This window comes from Trachypithecus francoisi, unplaced genomic scaffold (assembly GCF_009764315.1).
Source record: "Trachypithecus francoisi isolate TF-2019V2 unplaced genomic scaffold, Tfra_2.0 Contig01579, whole genome shotgun sequence".
NCBI lineage: Eukaryota > Metazoa > Chordata > Mammalia > Primates > Cercopithecidae > Trachypithecus > Trachypithecus francoisi.
The window spans coordinates 7,452,971-7,467,497 of NW_022681442.1; the positions used below are offsets into that span (position 1 = coordinate 7,452,971).

The 14,527-nt window shown below is 51.3% G+C and overlaps 1 protein-coding gene across 11 annotated transcripts in view; it reads left to right on the top strand.

The window, feature by feature from the left end:
• The window catches only part of CHST15 (carbohydrate sulfotransferase 15), an 86,667-nt gene that overhangs the window by 62,864 nt on the left and 9,276 nt on the right, over positions 1 to 14,527 (top strand). For 10 of the 11 annotated variants that reach the window (XM_033179969.1, XM_033179980.1, XM_033179955.1 and 7 more), the window contains one exon: positions 9,385 to 9,541. In XM_033179969.1, coding sequence (XP_033035860.1) covers positions 9,385 to 9,541 — 157 coding nt within the window. Of the gene's footprint in view, positions 1 to 9,384; positions 9,583 to 14,527 lie in introns of all 11 variants that reach the window. The other variant, XM_033180010.1, reaches the window with a different exon arrangement.

Sequence of the window (14,527 nt, forward strand, 5' to 3'; positions counted from 1 at the left end):
ACATAATGACATCGCCTAATGACGCATTTCTCAGAACATATATGTCACTGCTGTTAAGTGACGCCTGGCTGTATTTACTGAACACCCTTGATGTGCTAGATGCAAGCCGTACATACGAGAGGAAAATCCATCCCTTTTGCTCTCAGGGAGCCTCTGTCTACACTTCATTCACCTACTTCCACATCAGAGGGAGCAGGATGCCCACCCTAGGGCAAGAGCCAGCACACACAGGAGGGAGCTGAGCTGGATTCATGCCTTTGAACCGCAGCAGGACTTTGACTTGAGAATCTCTCTTGCTATTCAGGCAGCACCAAAAGCCCTTCTCCAAACAACTGAACTTCCCCCAGCCCCTAGAAGCACTGATTGAAAGCCGTGGATACGTTCTCAGTCAGAAGAGAGCCTGGCATTGGGAATGTCATGCGATGTTTTCTCTAGAATAGATTTGCACAAGGATTAAAACGCAGGCTGTTCCTAGCACTGAGGAATTCATTATTGATTTAAACCATCTCAAAGGGAAATTAGGAGAACGCCTCTGTGCAGAAGAGACAGAATGAGGAGAAAGCCGTGGGGGTGTAGAGGTTGCAGCAACAGCCACAGATCGATTTCTCTTTCTCGCTCCTCCCTCCAGCTCTCACTCTTTCCTTTTCTCTAAGATTTTGGAAGATTAAGAATCACATGGGTCCTTGCGAGGACTACTCTAGTGTGGTGTCTTTATTGAAGCTGCCTATTGATTCCTGGTGGGTTCAGGCACTTTGCTTCCCAGAAGCTGCCTGTTGACACACCTTGATATGGGCCCTGGAAGTGGTGCGAGGTCACTTTAATAGGACTGAGCTGTTGAGCCACCCAAGGTCAAGGGGGTTGGCCTTGACCACAGAGAAGGGAGGGAGAGCTGGCAGTGCCCAGGCCAGAAGGACAGCTCGGGTCTTTGTGAAGGAGTTCTCTGAAGATTCTTCAGGAGGGACTGCCTGGTGAGGCACCACATCTTGTTATTGGTGGGAGAAAAACCACCAAGCTGAAAACTCCCAAGTGTTGAACAATGTTTATGTTTTGGGGAAATGTTTGCGAAGTTCTTGGCAGTCCTGTGTATTCCCACACGATTGTTTGGAAAGGATAGTTCCGAGCAGGAGGCACACCCTAGAGAAAAAGAGCCCTGTTGTGTCTGTATCTATAGAGATCCTAAGGTGAGATGTTGCCCGCTGGGCCGGGATCAGGGAGGGCACTTAGAAACGACCCTGGGGCAGCCAGAGTTCAGGGACCTGTCTTGCCCAGAGTTCTGGGCTGCTTAGGTTGACGCTGTTGAAGGAGGAGGTCACACATGTCACATACTGGACCCCCTGGTGTGCAGTGGCCATTGCCCTGCAGTGAGCGGCCCACACCCTGGGTCTGGCTTTGTAACCAAGGGTAGCCGGGCAATCCTCAGTGCACCCCAGATTTCTTGCCTGTAGAAACATCTGCCATCAGGATCACTGGTGAATCACGAGAAGGTGCTCTGTAAACCACACCAGGCTCGGAGATGTCAGGGATGCTTGGTGTCGTCTCTGAGAAGTGCTGTCTCCCAGTCTGTGAACAGTTACTGGGGCCCTGTGATTGGATGCTCTGGAAGGAACAAAGAGGAGCTGGGAAGCCTACTTGTGCCCAAGGAACCTAGGGCCTGGTGGGAAATAGAATGGCCCCAATAAATAGGACACTTGTCATTCATGTGGGCATTTTTAGGACCAAACATGGATGTTCTTAACTGACAAAAAATGAGCCTCCCCAGGGTCACCCCTGTGTTCAGTCTAAGGTGACCTTAGACAGTCCCTCCAGATCAGCTGGCCTGGCCAGTCCTGTCTCATCGAGCCTCCTGATGAGACAGTCACAGTTGGTGATTTGGTGGAACAAAAGGGCTCCGTCTCAGCTACATTAAATGGCCTTTTTTTCTGGTAGGAAAAATATATATAATCGTTATTGATGGCACCATATCACAGGCTGGGAATTATTGATCAGTGATTTCAATTCGGATTCCAGCAAATGGAGAATAACGAGGCAGGTGCTCTGGCTGCCTCTCATTACGACCCTCACGTGGCCACAGGACTGCAAGATGTTGTTGAGGGTGAATTGGAGGACATGAGCATGTCCCCATCTCGGGTCCTCCTGCCTGGGAAAATGTGACCGTTCCCATAACTGTCATTGAGGAACCAGCTGGGGGTGTTTGAGGAGTACGGGAGGTGGAGCCAGTGCCACTGGGGTGAGCCAGCCCAGGGATGGTCACCTGCTCCCCGCCGCCTGCAACTGCAGCACCAGCTTGGGATCTTTTCTCAAAAGTGGCCCTCTGAGAAGTCCCATGCATGGAGCAGTAACTGGAGGAAATGTCACAGCTCAAGGCCACCGAGCACCTGCCCTTGTCTGAGCTGAAGCTGAGATTGAAGCTTGTGCGTTTGGGTGCCTTTTGAGCTGGGTGATGTTAGTGACTTCTGAAATGAGTCCCTTTGGGAACTGCTGTGTTAGAACCAGCAGTCACTTATCAGGGTGATGAAGACACCTTGGGACTGGGGAGTGGTGTGTTCGCACAGCTGTGTGGTGTATACTAAAAACTGGCGACTTGTTCACATTAGATGGGTGAATGCTACAGTATGTGGATCATTTCTCAATATAAAAATGATATGAACAAAAATACTACAAAAGGAGGAGGAACCCACCGTGGAGAGAGGTTTTCCCAAACTAGTGGCATTGGAGCCGGGACCTGCGGAGTTCTCCATGTAGAGGGCAGGCCAATGAACAACCACATCATCACTTAGGAACTGGATCCGTTAAACTCTAAGGAGCTATTGCGATCACCAAGGAATATTAGCTTTTCCAAGAGGTACAAGATCCCTCAGTATGTTCCGGCTTCATGATAGATGCCTGAATTCCCTTTTGCTGTTGCTGTCACTTTTCTAGATGCCCAGTGTGATGTTCCGTAAACACATTTGCTGTTCCCGACCGTGGCATTGGAGTTCCTCATGTTTATCCTAAGTGTTTGTTTGCTGCTCTATTACATTTGTAATTGTTTATCAGTCTCCTGTGACTTACTAAGTAGTTCTGGAGTAGAATTGACTTTTTCTTCCAAATCACTGTGCACCCAAAATAATAAAAACATCTAAACAAACAAAACCCGAGAACTATCAGTGCAGACGGCCAGCACCCACTCTAGTCAGCCATGGATTTGTCTCCTTGCCTAAGCTCGGAGGGCAGGGGCCACATCCTGCTGGGTGAGAGGCTTTGGGGTCAGGCAGGCCTGGGTTGCTTTGGGTCCCTGTCCTGTCCTGGAGCTTCCTGGGCTGCATGACCATGGGCAACCTTCTTAACCTCTCTAGTGTCAGCCTTCTCCTCCATAAAATGCAGTGGCCTGTATCTCATTGTGGGGTTGTGAAGATAGCAGCAGAGCATGCCTGTAGCACCCTGCACAGGGTCTGGTGGTGGTGGCCCTCCCTACCCCCCAGCATCCACATCAGGAGTGGAAACTGAGAACATTGCAGGTGCTAAACCCGGAAAGCAATCACACAGAGCCCTGTCGGGAGGAGTAGCAGCAGCTCCTGCTTTAATAGTGATCAGCTCACTGACCTTTGCTCACGCTGGCTCAGAACAGCACCCTGTAAGTGTCCCTGAATGAATTCAGCAGTGGTCTCGGGGTGATCATCCAGATTTTACATAGTAGGGCCTTGCCCACTGCTGGCCTCTCCTTTGTCCCTTGGGGAGAGACATGGTCACTTTCAGAGGCACTGGACTGATGGAGCCCTATGCCCCCAACATACATTTCCCATCCCACTGCTCCTCCAGGGGTCCCAGGACCCCTGCGCTCCACAGGAAAGGGACTGAGCAACACCCCATGAGTACAGGCCCAGTGTGAGGGGCCGCACCGGCAGCCTTCGAAAATAACCACAGCACAGAAGGCCTGGAATGCATTTGGACTTATATTTGGAATTGTCGTTGGAAACGGTCCTGGCCAAATGTAATACCCATCTGTTCGGGATGGTTCGAGAGTAAGAAAATGAGGTGGCTCAGCTGGAGGGGGCTGGGCAGCCCTGAAAGTCAGGGCTGGGAGGGTATCAGGTCCCCTGGCCCCCACACTACCCTGGAGCCCTCCTTCCCTCCAGCCTAGGCTGCTTCTGCCTCCTAGGACCATCTGATTGTGTCGGGCTGCCCTGACTGGAGATATTTCCCCTTGCCGGCAACCAGGTTTTCTTCCTAAACCTTCTGCCTGCTGGTCAGTCTTCAGGAGTTCGGGGCTGGGCTCCTTTCTGCTGAGGTTTTGCATCTCCAGGGAGAGCAGCCAGGTTTGGTGCCCAGCGCTGAAAGCAAGCGTCCGCTGAGGCCGTGAGCTGCCTGTTGCCTGGCTCCACCCCGCCACGTTCCTGATGCCGTGCCTCTGTGAATGCTTCCTGGGGTTGCGTCTGTGCTCCTGCAGTTCTGTGATGATTCATCGTGAGCTGTGTGTTTTCCATGTTGGTCTTCTTCCCCCACTTCCTCATGGGACAGTGGATTTTGAAGACTAAAAGGTGGACATTTCAGTTTGTCTCTGTATGTTTCATCTTGTTCAATGGTGTGCCTGTCCGGCCTTTTGAGGTCCACTGGATACTTATTCCTGGTGTGTTTGCTGTTCTTCTCGACATTTTCTGAGTGGCTTTAACCCACCCGAGTGGCTTTCCCTCACCCAAGATTATTAACTCACTGCTTTCCCCTGGAGAGTAGTCGAGGGGGAAATGATAGCTTTGTTACTCAAAGACAGTCTTAGGAAGCATTCCTTTAATTTTTGGGGAGAACCCAAACAGTGCTTCCCTGTCCCAGTGCTCCCCTGAAGGGAAGTGCTCCTGTCTGCATTTGCCTTCCTTCATGCTTCCTTGTGGGGAACCTGGCCACATGGCTCCAGTCCCCCGCTACCCTCATGGCCACTGTTTCAGGGTCTCAGGGTGGCAGAGAGGTGTCAGCGAAAATAACTCCTTGAAGTTAATTGGTCTTCCTTGGAATTGGGGTTTAAAATCTGTATTGGTTTCCTAGGGCAGTCGGAATAAATCACCACAAACTTGGCTTCTTAAAACACAGAAATGTATTCTCTTATGATTCCGGAGGCCAGAAGTCCTAAATCAAGGTGTCTGCAGGGTTGGTTCCCTCTGGTGGCCCTAAGGGATAAAAGCCGTCCCCTGCTCCCAGTTCTTGGTGGCCTCCAGCAATCCTTGGCGTTCCTTGGCTCATAGACCCCGCACTCCGGGCTCTGCCTCCGTCTTTCTGTGGTGCTCTCTGTCCTCTCCTGTTTTTATAAGGACACCTGCCATTGGATTTGGGACCACCTTAAATCCAGGAGGATCTCATCTTAAGATGCTGCACTTAATGACGTCTGCAAAGACCTATTTCCAAGAAAGGTCACATTCACAGGAGCCGGGCTTAAGACTTGGACATAATTCTTTGGTGTCCACTATCCATCCATCTACAGAATCCAGATGGTGGCCATGGCTTGTGGTGAATCTAGACCCTGTTCAGATGTCTGTGACACAGCAGGATGCCAGGGACCCAGAGTGGGTTCTCACAGTAGGGTTCAAGGGTCTCCCAAAGCCCACTGCCAATTCTCTGAGCAGATCCAAAGTATCCAGAGGTGACTGAGAGGCCAAAGGAGTCTCTTCATCCAGCCCAGGAAGGAGCGTGACCTGGCCCTCAGAGGCTGTAAATGTGACTCACAGGAAGGGAGGTAGTGAGTTCACTTTAACCCACCCCAAACAGATGAAAATCAGCCGTTTCACCTGCTGGGGGTGGGCTTGCCTGGTTGGAACAGTAGGTATGTCCCAGTTTTTCCCTGGGATTACTTCTTGATCTCTGAAGAATTGTATGGAATCAGTAGATTCCTCATAAAGTGACTTTGTATTTAAAATCAAGACAGGCTTAGTTGCTTTTGTTTGACTTATGAGCCAAATATCTGCAAGAAATGTTATTACCACAAAGAAAATTCTCAGTATGGAAACCTTCAGCCAATGTTTGGGTTTGTATGAGGTAATTTATGTGATGGAATTCCGGTTCCACCAAACAATTTGGGTAGTTCTGTGGGCATCTTTGGTGAAAACTGGGCTTTAAATTCTTATTTAACATGGGATTTTATGACATTTTCAGAAGCATCTGTTACTTTTCATTGACGCAGTTTCTTGGGCTGAGCCATCATATTGACAGGACTCGTAGGAAATGTGTGAGCCAGGAAGGGTACCCCTCGGACCCGTTGCCACCTGGCACCCCTCAGTGCACACAGCCAAACCCTGCTTGAAGGTTCACGTGTATCTGATTTTGGCATTGATTGACCAGCCATTTAGGTCCTAGTAACTATGAGCGACCCTATGGTGACAGATGCCATGTTTCAGTTTTGATGTGTCTCCTAATTCTGAAGAAGGAAAATAGCACAGGTGATGTTGGGGACACCAGTAATAAGCTGATGTGGTGTTGTCGTGGGGAATATTCTCAGGTGAGTGTGGATCTGGGGAAATCCACTCAGTGACCACCGAGTACCTTTGCTGACTGGTCCCTTTGGACAGTTTGGCCGACCAGGCTGTGGTAGGCGGAACACTCCTGTTCCGGTGGGTGTTTTGATTCTAGGAACTCTGTGGGTAGATCTCAAACCACTCGCTCAAGACTTCCAAGAGGCGTCCTCTGTGGACATTGGCCGTGGATGGATTCTGGCGGGCTATGTCAGAGGCACCCATGTGCCAAGGCGGGCTACAGAGGTGGATAGCTTCTGGGCCTGTCCCTGAGAAATGCTGATCCCTGTATCATGACCTCAGTTAGAGGGGAGGGCAGTGGAGAAGGCACATTTGCAACAAACCCTGCTATAAGGGAGCACAGTTTTTGCAGGACAGTGTGTGGCTGAAGGTCTGGGTGTATTTGGAAGTATGGATGTCAGATACCCGGATGCATGGGTGCAGAAGGAGAGTCACAGGAAAGACTCTCCTTCTTTCCTGTGATATGGGTGCAGATGGAGAGTCCCTGGAAAGAGGGGAAGCCAGGTTGGAGAAGTTGAAGGAATAGAAAGTATAGAGCTTCGAGGAGAGAGAAGCCTGACCCCGCAGAGCCATGTAGGCCACATTTTTCATAAGCCCGGTTTCACCCTTGGCCCAGAGATGCAGGTGACACAGCGAAGGCCATGAGTGTGTGAAGGGTTCTGGGAAGAGCCATGGGGCTCATGATGAGGTGTGTATGCAAGAAGGGAGTGGGACATATGGCAGGAAGGTTGAAAACAGACAAAAGGGGCTGCAAGGAGAGAGAGAGGAGGAAAAAGAATAGGAAATTCACAGCCTGAAAGTTCTGTTGAAGATAAATACACTTTTTTTTGTTTGTTTTGAGACAGGGTCTCACTCCCATTGCCCAGGCTGGAGTGCAATGGCATGATCACGGCTCACTGCAGCCTCAACTTCCTGGGCTCAGGTGATTCTCCCACCTCAGTCTCCAGAATAGCTGGGACTACAGGCACGCACCACCATGCCTGGCTAATGTTTTGTGTTTTTAGTAGAGACAGGGTTTCACTATGTTGCCTGGGCTGGCCTTGAGCTCCGAGGTTCAAGTGATCCTCTCACCTTGGCCTCCTAAAGTGCTCGGGTTACAGGCGTGAGCCACTGTGCCTGGCCCTGACATTTATTAAAATGGCAATGCAGGCCTTCTTCAGGACCATGGTAGTAGGTATAGGGACTGCCATGACAGTTTTCCAGTAGAGGAGAGAGACTCCGAATACAACTAGGAAAAGTAGGGATTTTAAAGCCGAGGCAGGTGGATCAGTTGAGGTCAGGAGTTCAAGACCAGCCTGGCAAACATGGTGAAACCCCATCTCTATGAAAAATACAAAAAAATTAGCCAGGTTTGGTGGGTAGGCGCCTGTAGGCCCAACTACTCGGGAGGCTGAGGCAGGAGAATCGCTTGAACCTGGGAGGCGGAGGTTGCAGTGAGCCAAGATCACGCCGCTGCACTCCAGCCTGGGCGACAGATTGAGACTCCGTCTCAAAAGAAAAAAAAAAAAAAAAAAAAAAAGCCGGGAGCAGAGCGAGGGGGTTGGTGGCTGGAAAGTTACTAAGGGAAAACATCAAGGGGGAAGGGGTGGGGATTCCGGCTAAACCAACCCGATGGGATTCTTGCTGGAGACAGGCCAGGTGGCCAGGCACCTCCTGGAGGTGGTGGACCAGGAACCTGATCGGATAAGAAGGGTGATCAGTTATCAAGGATGGGGGATTCAGGCTAAACCAGCGTAGCCGTGTCAACAAACAACATTTTGACACATTGAGTTTAAAGATCTCCCTGGCGTTTATTAGCACGGTCCATAAACAGGGCAGCATCCCATTCCTGTAATACGAAGGTGCTCTTGTGGGCCCCGCCAGGTTCTGGCTTTATAGCAGAAATGGGCTGAAGAAGCAAAAACAGGGAACAGAGAGTGGATTGTTCATCTCAGAGGGACTTTCCTTCTAGGGTTAAAGCAAAGGGGACGTCTGACTGGTTGCTGTGAATCCCCTGGTTTTTGGAAACTGGCCCGTTCTGAGTTCAGTTCAATGACGTGGCACCTAGCACAGATGACTGTTCTGGCCTGTGGGGGCCTAGTGCAGAAGCTCCGTCCAGAACAGTAGCCTCTCATAAAGTTTATTTAACAGCAGGATTCTTGGTAAAATAGGGTGATGCAGAGATGGACGTGGAGGTAGAAAAGTTGAGGTTTACTTGGGAGGAGGATACAGAGGAGCCCGAAGTAGATCAAGGAAAATGACCAGTTCCTGTGTGGCAGCGATCTGCCGTAGCGTGCATGGTGTCTATGAACAGATCCATGTCCACAGGTATTCACGTGCATATGTGGGCGTGCTTTTATATTTTGTGTTAAAAACGAGGTCCCTACCAACCTAGAAAGACACATTTCATCATTTTTTTTTTCAATGGCAGGAATGTGTATGCAAAGGACTGGGAATTTCATGTGAGATTGTAATATTGCGAGAGCAACAGATGCTCTTATTTTTGTTCCCTTCAGCAGAGGAGAGAGGAATGAGAAGGTGCATAAAATTTTCATGGCTTCTCTTTGCTAGTGTACCATTTTTGTAATCTGATGTTGTTTGAAGCTCCCTGTTACTGTAAAAACAGAGGCTGCCTGAGATGACTAGAACGAGCAACAACAGAAAAGCGGCCGGTGGTTTGTGTGGGGCCAGTGTAGACATGTCTGGGTCTGGAAGAGCCTAGGTGGCCACCAGAAGGGTGGGAGCTCCAAGGGACGAAGGAGGTGGCTCATCTGCAAGGGAAGGAAGAGGGGCGGTTGTGTTTCAGTCAGGAAAACTGGATAATGTGATTGTACATTGATTTTCATTGTCACCCAAATGGTGTGATTGCATGTTCATGGGTGGTAAAAATATACATTTATTTTATTCACAGGTTGTACTCAGACTATCTCTACTTTGCAAGTTCGAATAAATCCGCAGACGACTTCCATGAGAAAGTGACAGAAGCTCTGCAGCTGTTTGAAAATTGCATGCTTGATTATTCACTGCGCGCCTGCGTCTACAACAACACCCTCAACAACGCCATGCCTGTGCGTATCCCCCCGAGCTGGCCCCCCGGCAGAAGGAGCTGGTTTGTTGTTATTATGCAAGTGGCATTGTGGGCTTGGGTTTTAGCATAGGAACAGAGAGAAGCGTTTTAATGTGCAAATGCTGTTCCCCATTATTCATGGATGTAAAAGCTGAAAACTGATGGGCTCTTAGGCTGGCTCCCTGCCTTCTTCCCTGCTGGTCACCTGCCACCTCCCCCTCCTCCCTCAGCAGGAGAATGAGGGTGCGTTTAGGAAGATTACCATTTAGCAAGACACCCGGCAATTAGAATCGGCAGACGCGAGGACACCCAACTCTCAAATTGTCTTAAGAGCATTCTCTCGAGCGGCGGATTGTTTTGTTGGTTTAAAAAATTACCCACCAATGATTTTCAATGCTTCTTTGACAGTCTCAATTGAAAAATATTTTCGGTTGATTCCTCAATCGTGTCTCTTGTTCTTCCTTCAGAACTATGTCTGTAAATTTCTAGCCTTTTTGAACGCTGTTAATGGTGAATTCAGCACCTTTTAGCCCTGGGATAGTTTTCCATGCTGGGCTCCCTGGGCTGGCTGTGTGCTTCAACAGCAGGGCTTATGCAGCAAGGCTAATGGCACTGCCTGTTCCGGAGTGGCTTTACAGTCCTTGCTCGCTCAGCGTCTCGCATGGCAAGGCAGGAACAGGCCTGCTGTGGAGTCTCGGAAGGCCTCAGGGTGGTGGAACTTCAGGCCTAGAGGCTCTGCCCCCTCTTTCTTATTACAGAGGCCATCGGATCTGGGAGGCAGCATGCAGGGGCAGCGGGTGGGATTCCAGCCTGCCCTGTTGGACTTTGTAGTTTGGGAAGGAAGATGCCACAGGGACACAGGTACCCCAGAGTCTGCTCTGGTGCCAGGTGGGAGGAGTGCACTTTGGAACCAGCCATTGGTGTGGATCAGGTTTCTAGCTTGGCCATTTGCTGGCTGTGTGACTCTAGGCAGTTGTCTCAGCCTCTCTGAGACTCGGTTGCTTTGTCACACAATGGGGTAATAATACTGCTTTACCAGGCTGTTGTAAGGATTACAGAGTGATGAGTCTGTCTTACATTCCTGCATTCATTCTTGCCACTATGTCCCCTGCATGGTGCTGAGTCCTGGGGCCACAGCAGTGCCAGGACAGGTGTGGTCCTTGCCTTCCTGTGCAGCTGGCAGGGAGAGAAGATGGAGGCTGGGCAGGGAGCTCTGGCCACCAGAGAACCACCTGAGAACAGGGCATCAGGCAGGTTCTTAGGAGAGGGAATGTCTGTGCTGGGGCCTGAAGGAGAGTTGGCCAGGGAACTGAGAGCAGCGTGTGCAAAGGCCCAGTGGTCAGCACCACCTACCATGCAGAACACAGCCAGCCGCGTGGTGTGGGAGATGGGGGGCACTGAGGGAGGGGGCTTGGGTGCGTGGCACGTGCGGCCGCACCACCGGGACTTAGTGAGCCTCAGAAGACGTTTAGACTTCACCCTGAGAGAGATGGGACCACTCGGAGGGTTTTAAGCAGAGGATAGTGTAGGAGCGGAAAAGGAATATCTCACTACTGTGTTCATGGCTGAGGCACCTCTAATAAAAGACTAACGCAAGAAAGCACACGTACTTGTTTAACGTAAGTTTCATGTAACCCGGGAGGGAGCCTTCATAAGGAAACGGAGACTCAGAGAAACGGGAAACCTGTGTTTGTGCTTGGGTTTGATGAAGAGAGCAGTCGGGCACAGGGCTATGATGGTCAAAGGGGGAATGACCCAGTGGCTCTGCAGCCACCGTCACAGGGGACACAGGGTCTTGGAGAAACTTTATTTGTGTGTGGTTTGGCCAGCACAGCTTGTCGACCCAGCTTCGTGACCCAGAACCGCTCTCACCTGTGACTCTTGGCCCTGGACCCCTATGGAGTGAGTCTGAGAGAACAAGCAGGGCAAACCGCCTGGCTCTCAAGGTGGCTCCCTGAGGTCGATCTCAGGGCTGGGGCTGGCAGGAGGAAAGGGGTGCCAGCAGGAGGAAAGTGGCGCTGGGCGTGACGCCTCAAGGTGGGGTTGTGGTTTCTTCCAGCACGATCACGATGCTGAGCACAAAGGGGTGCCTAGCATGTGCTGACAGACACAAATCAAGTTGCAACTGTGACTCAGGCCAGGCCCATTTCGTGCCACAGCTACACTTTCCTGCTGGAGGTGGCTCTTAGCATCCTGCAGGCCCCACGTGGAGGACCCTCAGTCCTGGCATAAACAGTAATCGCGGCAGCTAAGAGCCAGGGCTATCATGGGTCAAATGCCGAGGTGGCATGCAAATCGGGGAACATGCTCGCGGTCTGCGTTTGCCCATCGTCCCAGCATGCCTGATTCAATCCACCCACAAGTCCTTTTCCCTCTTTCTCCCAGTTATTTCTAGAGAGCTCCACTGTTCTCCCACCCTCTGCTACTGCCCTGATTCAGCCACTGGCCCTTTCACTGCAACCCCCACCTGCACAACTTCCCTCTCTCTGGGAGGCAGCCCCTCCCCAGACTCCTTCTCACCTTGATCCGTTGCACCAGGCATCTTTCTGAAATGCCGAACTGCCATCACTATTGATGGGGTTCAGGGCACACTGTCCCAAAATATAACAGCTTGGCATTTGAGAAAACGGCAGAAACAGGAAGGCCACCCTTGCCTCCCTGTCCCCTCCTCCCTGAAGCTGGCCGTAAAACGCTCAGAGCAGAGGTGCCCTCCCTGTACGTCCTCATCTCTGAAGATCTAGGGGCACAGAGGCGAATCTGAACAGACAGGCCTGGTTGTGTCTCCCCCAGTGCGTGACCACAGGATAATTCCTCCTTACAGGGGTTCGTGGCTCCGAGCTCACTTCTTTGGCTGGCACTCACCCTCTGACTTAATCAGCCAATATTTATAAATGCAAAGCAAAGAGAGGAAATTCCCCAGCATTATTAAATGATATAATTTGAAATCCTAAACAACTGTAATTACGAACAAAATTTGTGATGTTGTCAGAAGACTGTCTCCAGGGGAATTTAAAGCATAGCTCGGGGGGATTCGCCTACTTTAGTGTGGGAAGTGAGGGTGCACCTTTGTCCCCCGAGGGTCAGCCGGTGCAGGCCTCCGCCAGGAATGGATTTTGAGGGAAAAGTCCAAGGAAAATCCAAGAGAAACCAAATAGGAGTGTTGTCCTGTCTTTGACAGGGGGCCTCATTTAAGGGAAGGAAGAGCTTGGTGCACGGCCTTCAAGGCTTGTCTGAGGCCAGCACCCTGACTGAGGGAGGGATGAGAAGGAGGAAGGCATTGGTGGTTCCTGGCCCCATCTGGCCAGGTGACCCCGTTTGCCTGGCCCCCTTCTCTGCCCAAGTGCCTCCTGGTAGACAAGAGCCACCAGGTGGAGCCTGCCGAGGAGGCTATGTGTGCTCATCAGAGTATGGATGGGAAGTGATGGATTCAGCTAGTGTAGACTCAGGATCAACCTGGCACTAAACCTTAACACAGGCCCTTGCATGCCTGGGGCTTCCTACTGGGACAACTGAGGCTCAGGGAGGCAGCCTTCCTCTGGAGTCACAGCCAGTAAGCAGAGGATATAGGACCCAAATCTAGGCCTTTTAACCCAACTTCCCCGAGACGTGTGTTTGGCCTCAACATTTCCCCAACAGTCTGATCTTCAGTGGTTGCTACTCAGCACCCGTGGCCTGGCAGGCCCTGGTCCTAGAGAGAAGGTGCAGGACGGTGCTGTGACCAGTTGTGTGCTTGGAATGAGGCATGTGTCCATCCCCACCTTGGCATTTCTACCACATTGTGCCTTTTGAAACTTTCTCCTGTTCATTATCCTGCATGACTCTCATAACAAACCCGATGGGTGGGTGGGAAGACAGGAGTCAGTCCATGTCACTGTCAGCAGATGAGGACAGCGAGGGGCAAGGTATCCAGCTAATGTGGTCGCAGAAGGGACCAGAGCCCTCCGCTGCAGGCCCTGGGACCACAGAGTTCTCTCTGCAGGAGACTGCCTGAAAACGACTGGGAAAAGTGGGGCAAGTGTGGGCTTTGCACTGGGGACTCCTAGGAGGAAGCGGCTTAAGCTGGGCTGGGTTTAGATGGGCAGGGAGAGGCAGGGCAGGGGGAACTCCTGACCCGAGGCACAGTTTATTTTAATAGTTTTAAATAGTGTTTCTTGCTGCAGAAGAGCGAATATTTAATATGCATGTGTAGGCCGGGTGCGGTGGCTCAAGCCTGTAATCCCAGCACCTTGGGAGGCCGAGACGGGCGGATCACGAGGTCAGGAGATCGAGACCATCCTGGCTAACACGGTGAAACCCCGTCTCTACTAAAAAATACAAAAAACTAGCCGGGCGAGGTGGCAGGCGCCTGTAGTCCCAGCTACTCGGGAGGCTGAGGCAGGAGAATGGCGTAAACCCGGGAGGCGGAGCTTGCAGTGAGCTGAGATCCGGCCACTGCACTCCAGCCTGGGCGACAGAGCGAAACTCCGTCTCAAAAAAAAAATAAATAAATAAATAAATAAATATGCATGTGCAGTCTGCATGCTGCCGGGCACTTTGTACCACGTAGAGCGTGCTGACCCCCATCCAGTGCCCTGGGGCCAAGCACTTGGACACTTTCTCCCACACAGAAGGGAGGGTGTGCCCCTGCCCTCCTGCTCCAGGTCAGCACTCCGACTGTGAACTTGAGAGCACTGCTGAACCTGAGCCGTAAGTTCGTGGGCGCCATCGTGGTCCTCCCCGTGTTGTGTATGCTTGAATCTTTCTGATAAAAAGTTTCTGAAACTCCATCTGTGAGAGGCGAAAGGGATCCAACCTTTATTCTTTTTTTTGAGACGGAGTCTCGCTCTGTCACCCGGGCTGGAGTGCTGTGGCCGGATCTCAGCTCACTGCAAGCTCCGCCTCCCGGGTTTACGCCATTCTCCTGCCTCAGCCTCCCGGGTAGCTGGGACGACAGGTGCCGCTACCTCGCCCGGCTAGTTTTTTGTAGTTTTTAGTAGAGACGGGGTTT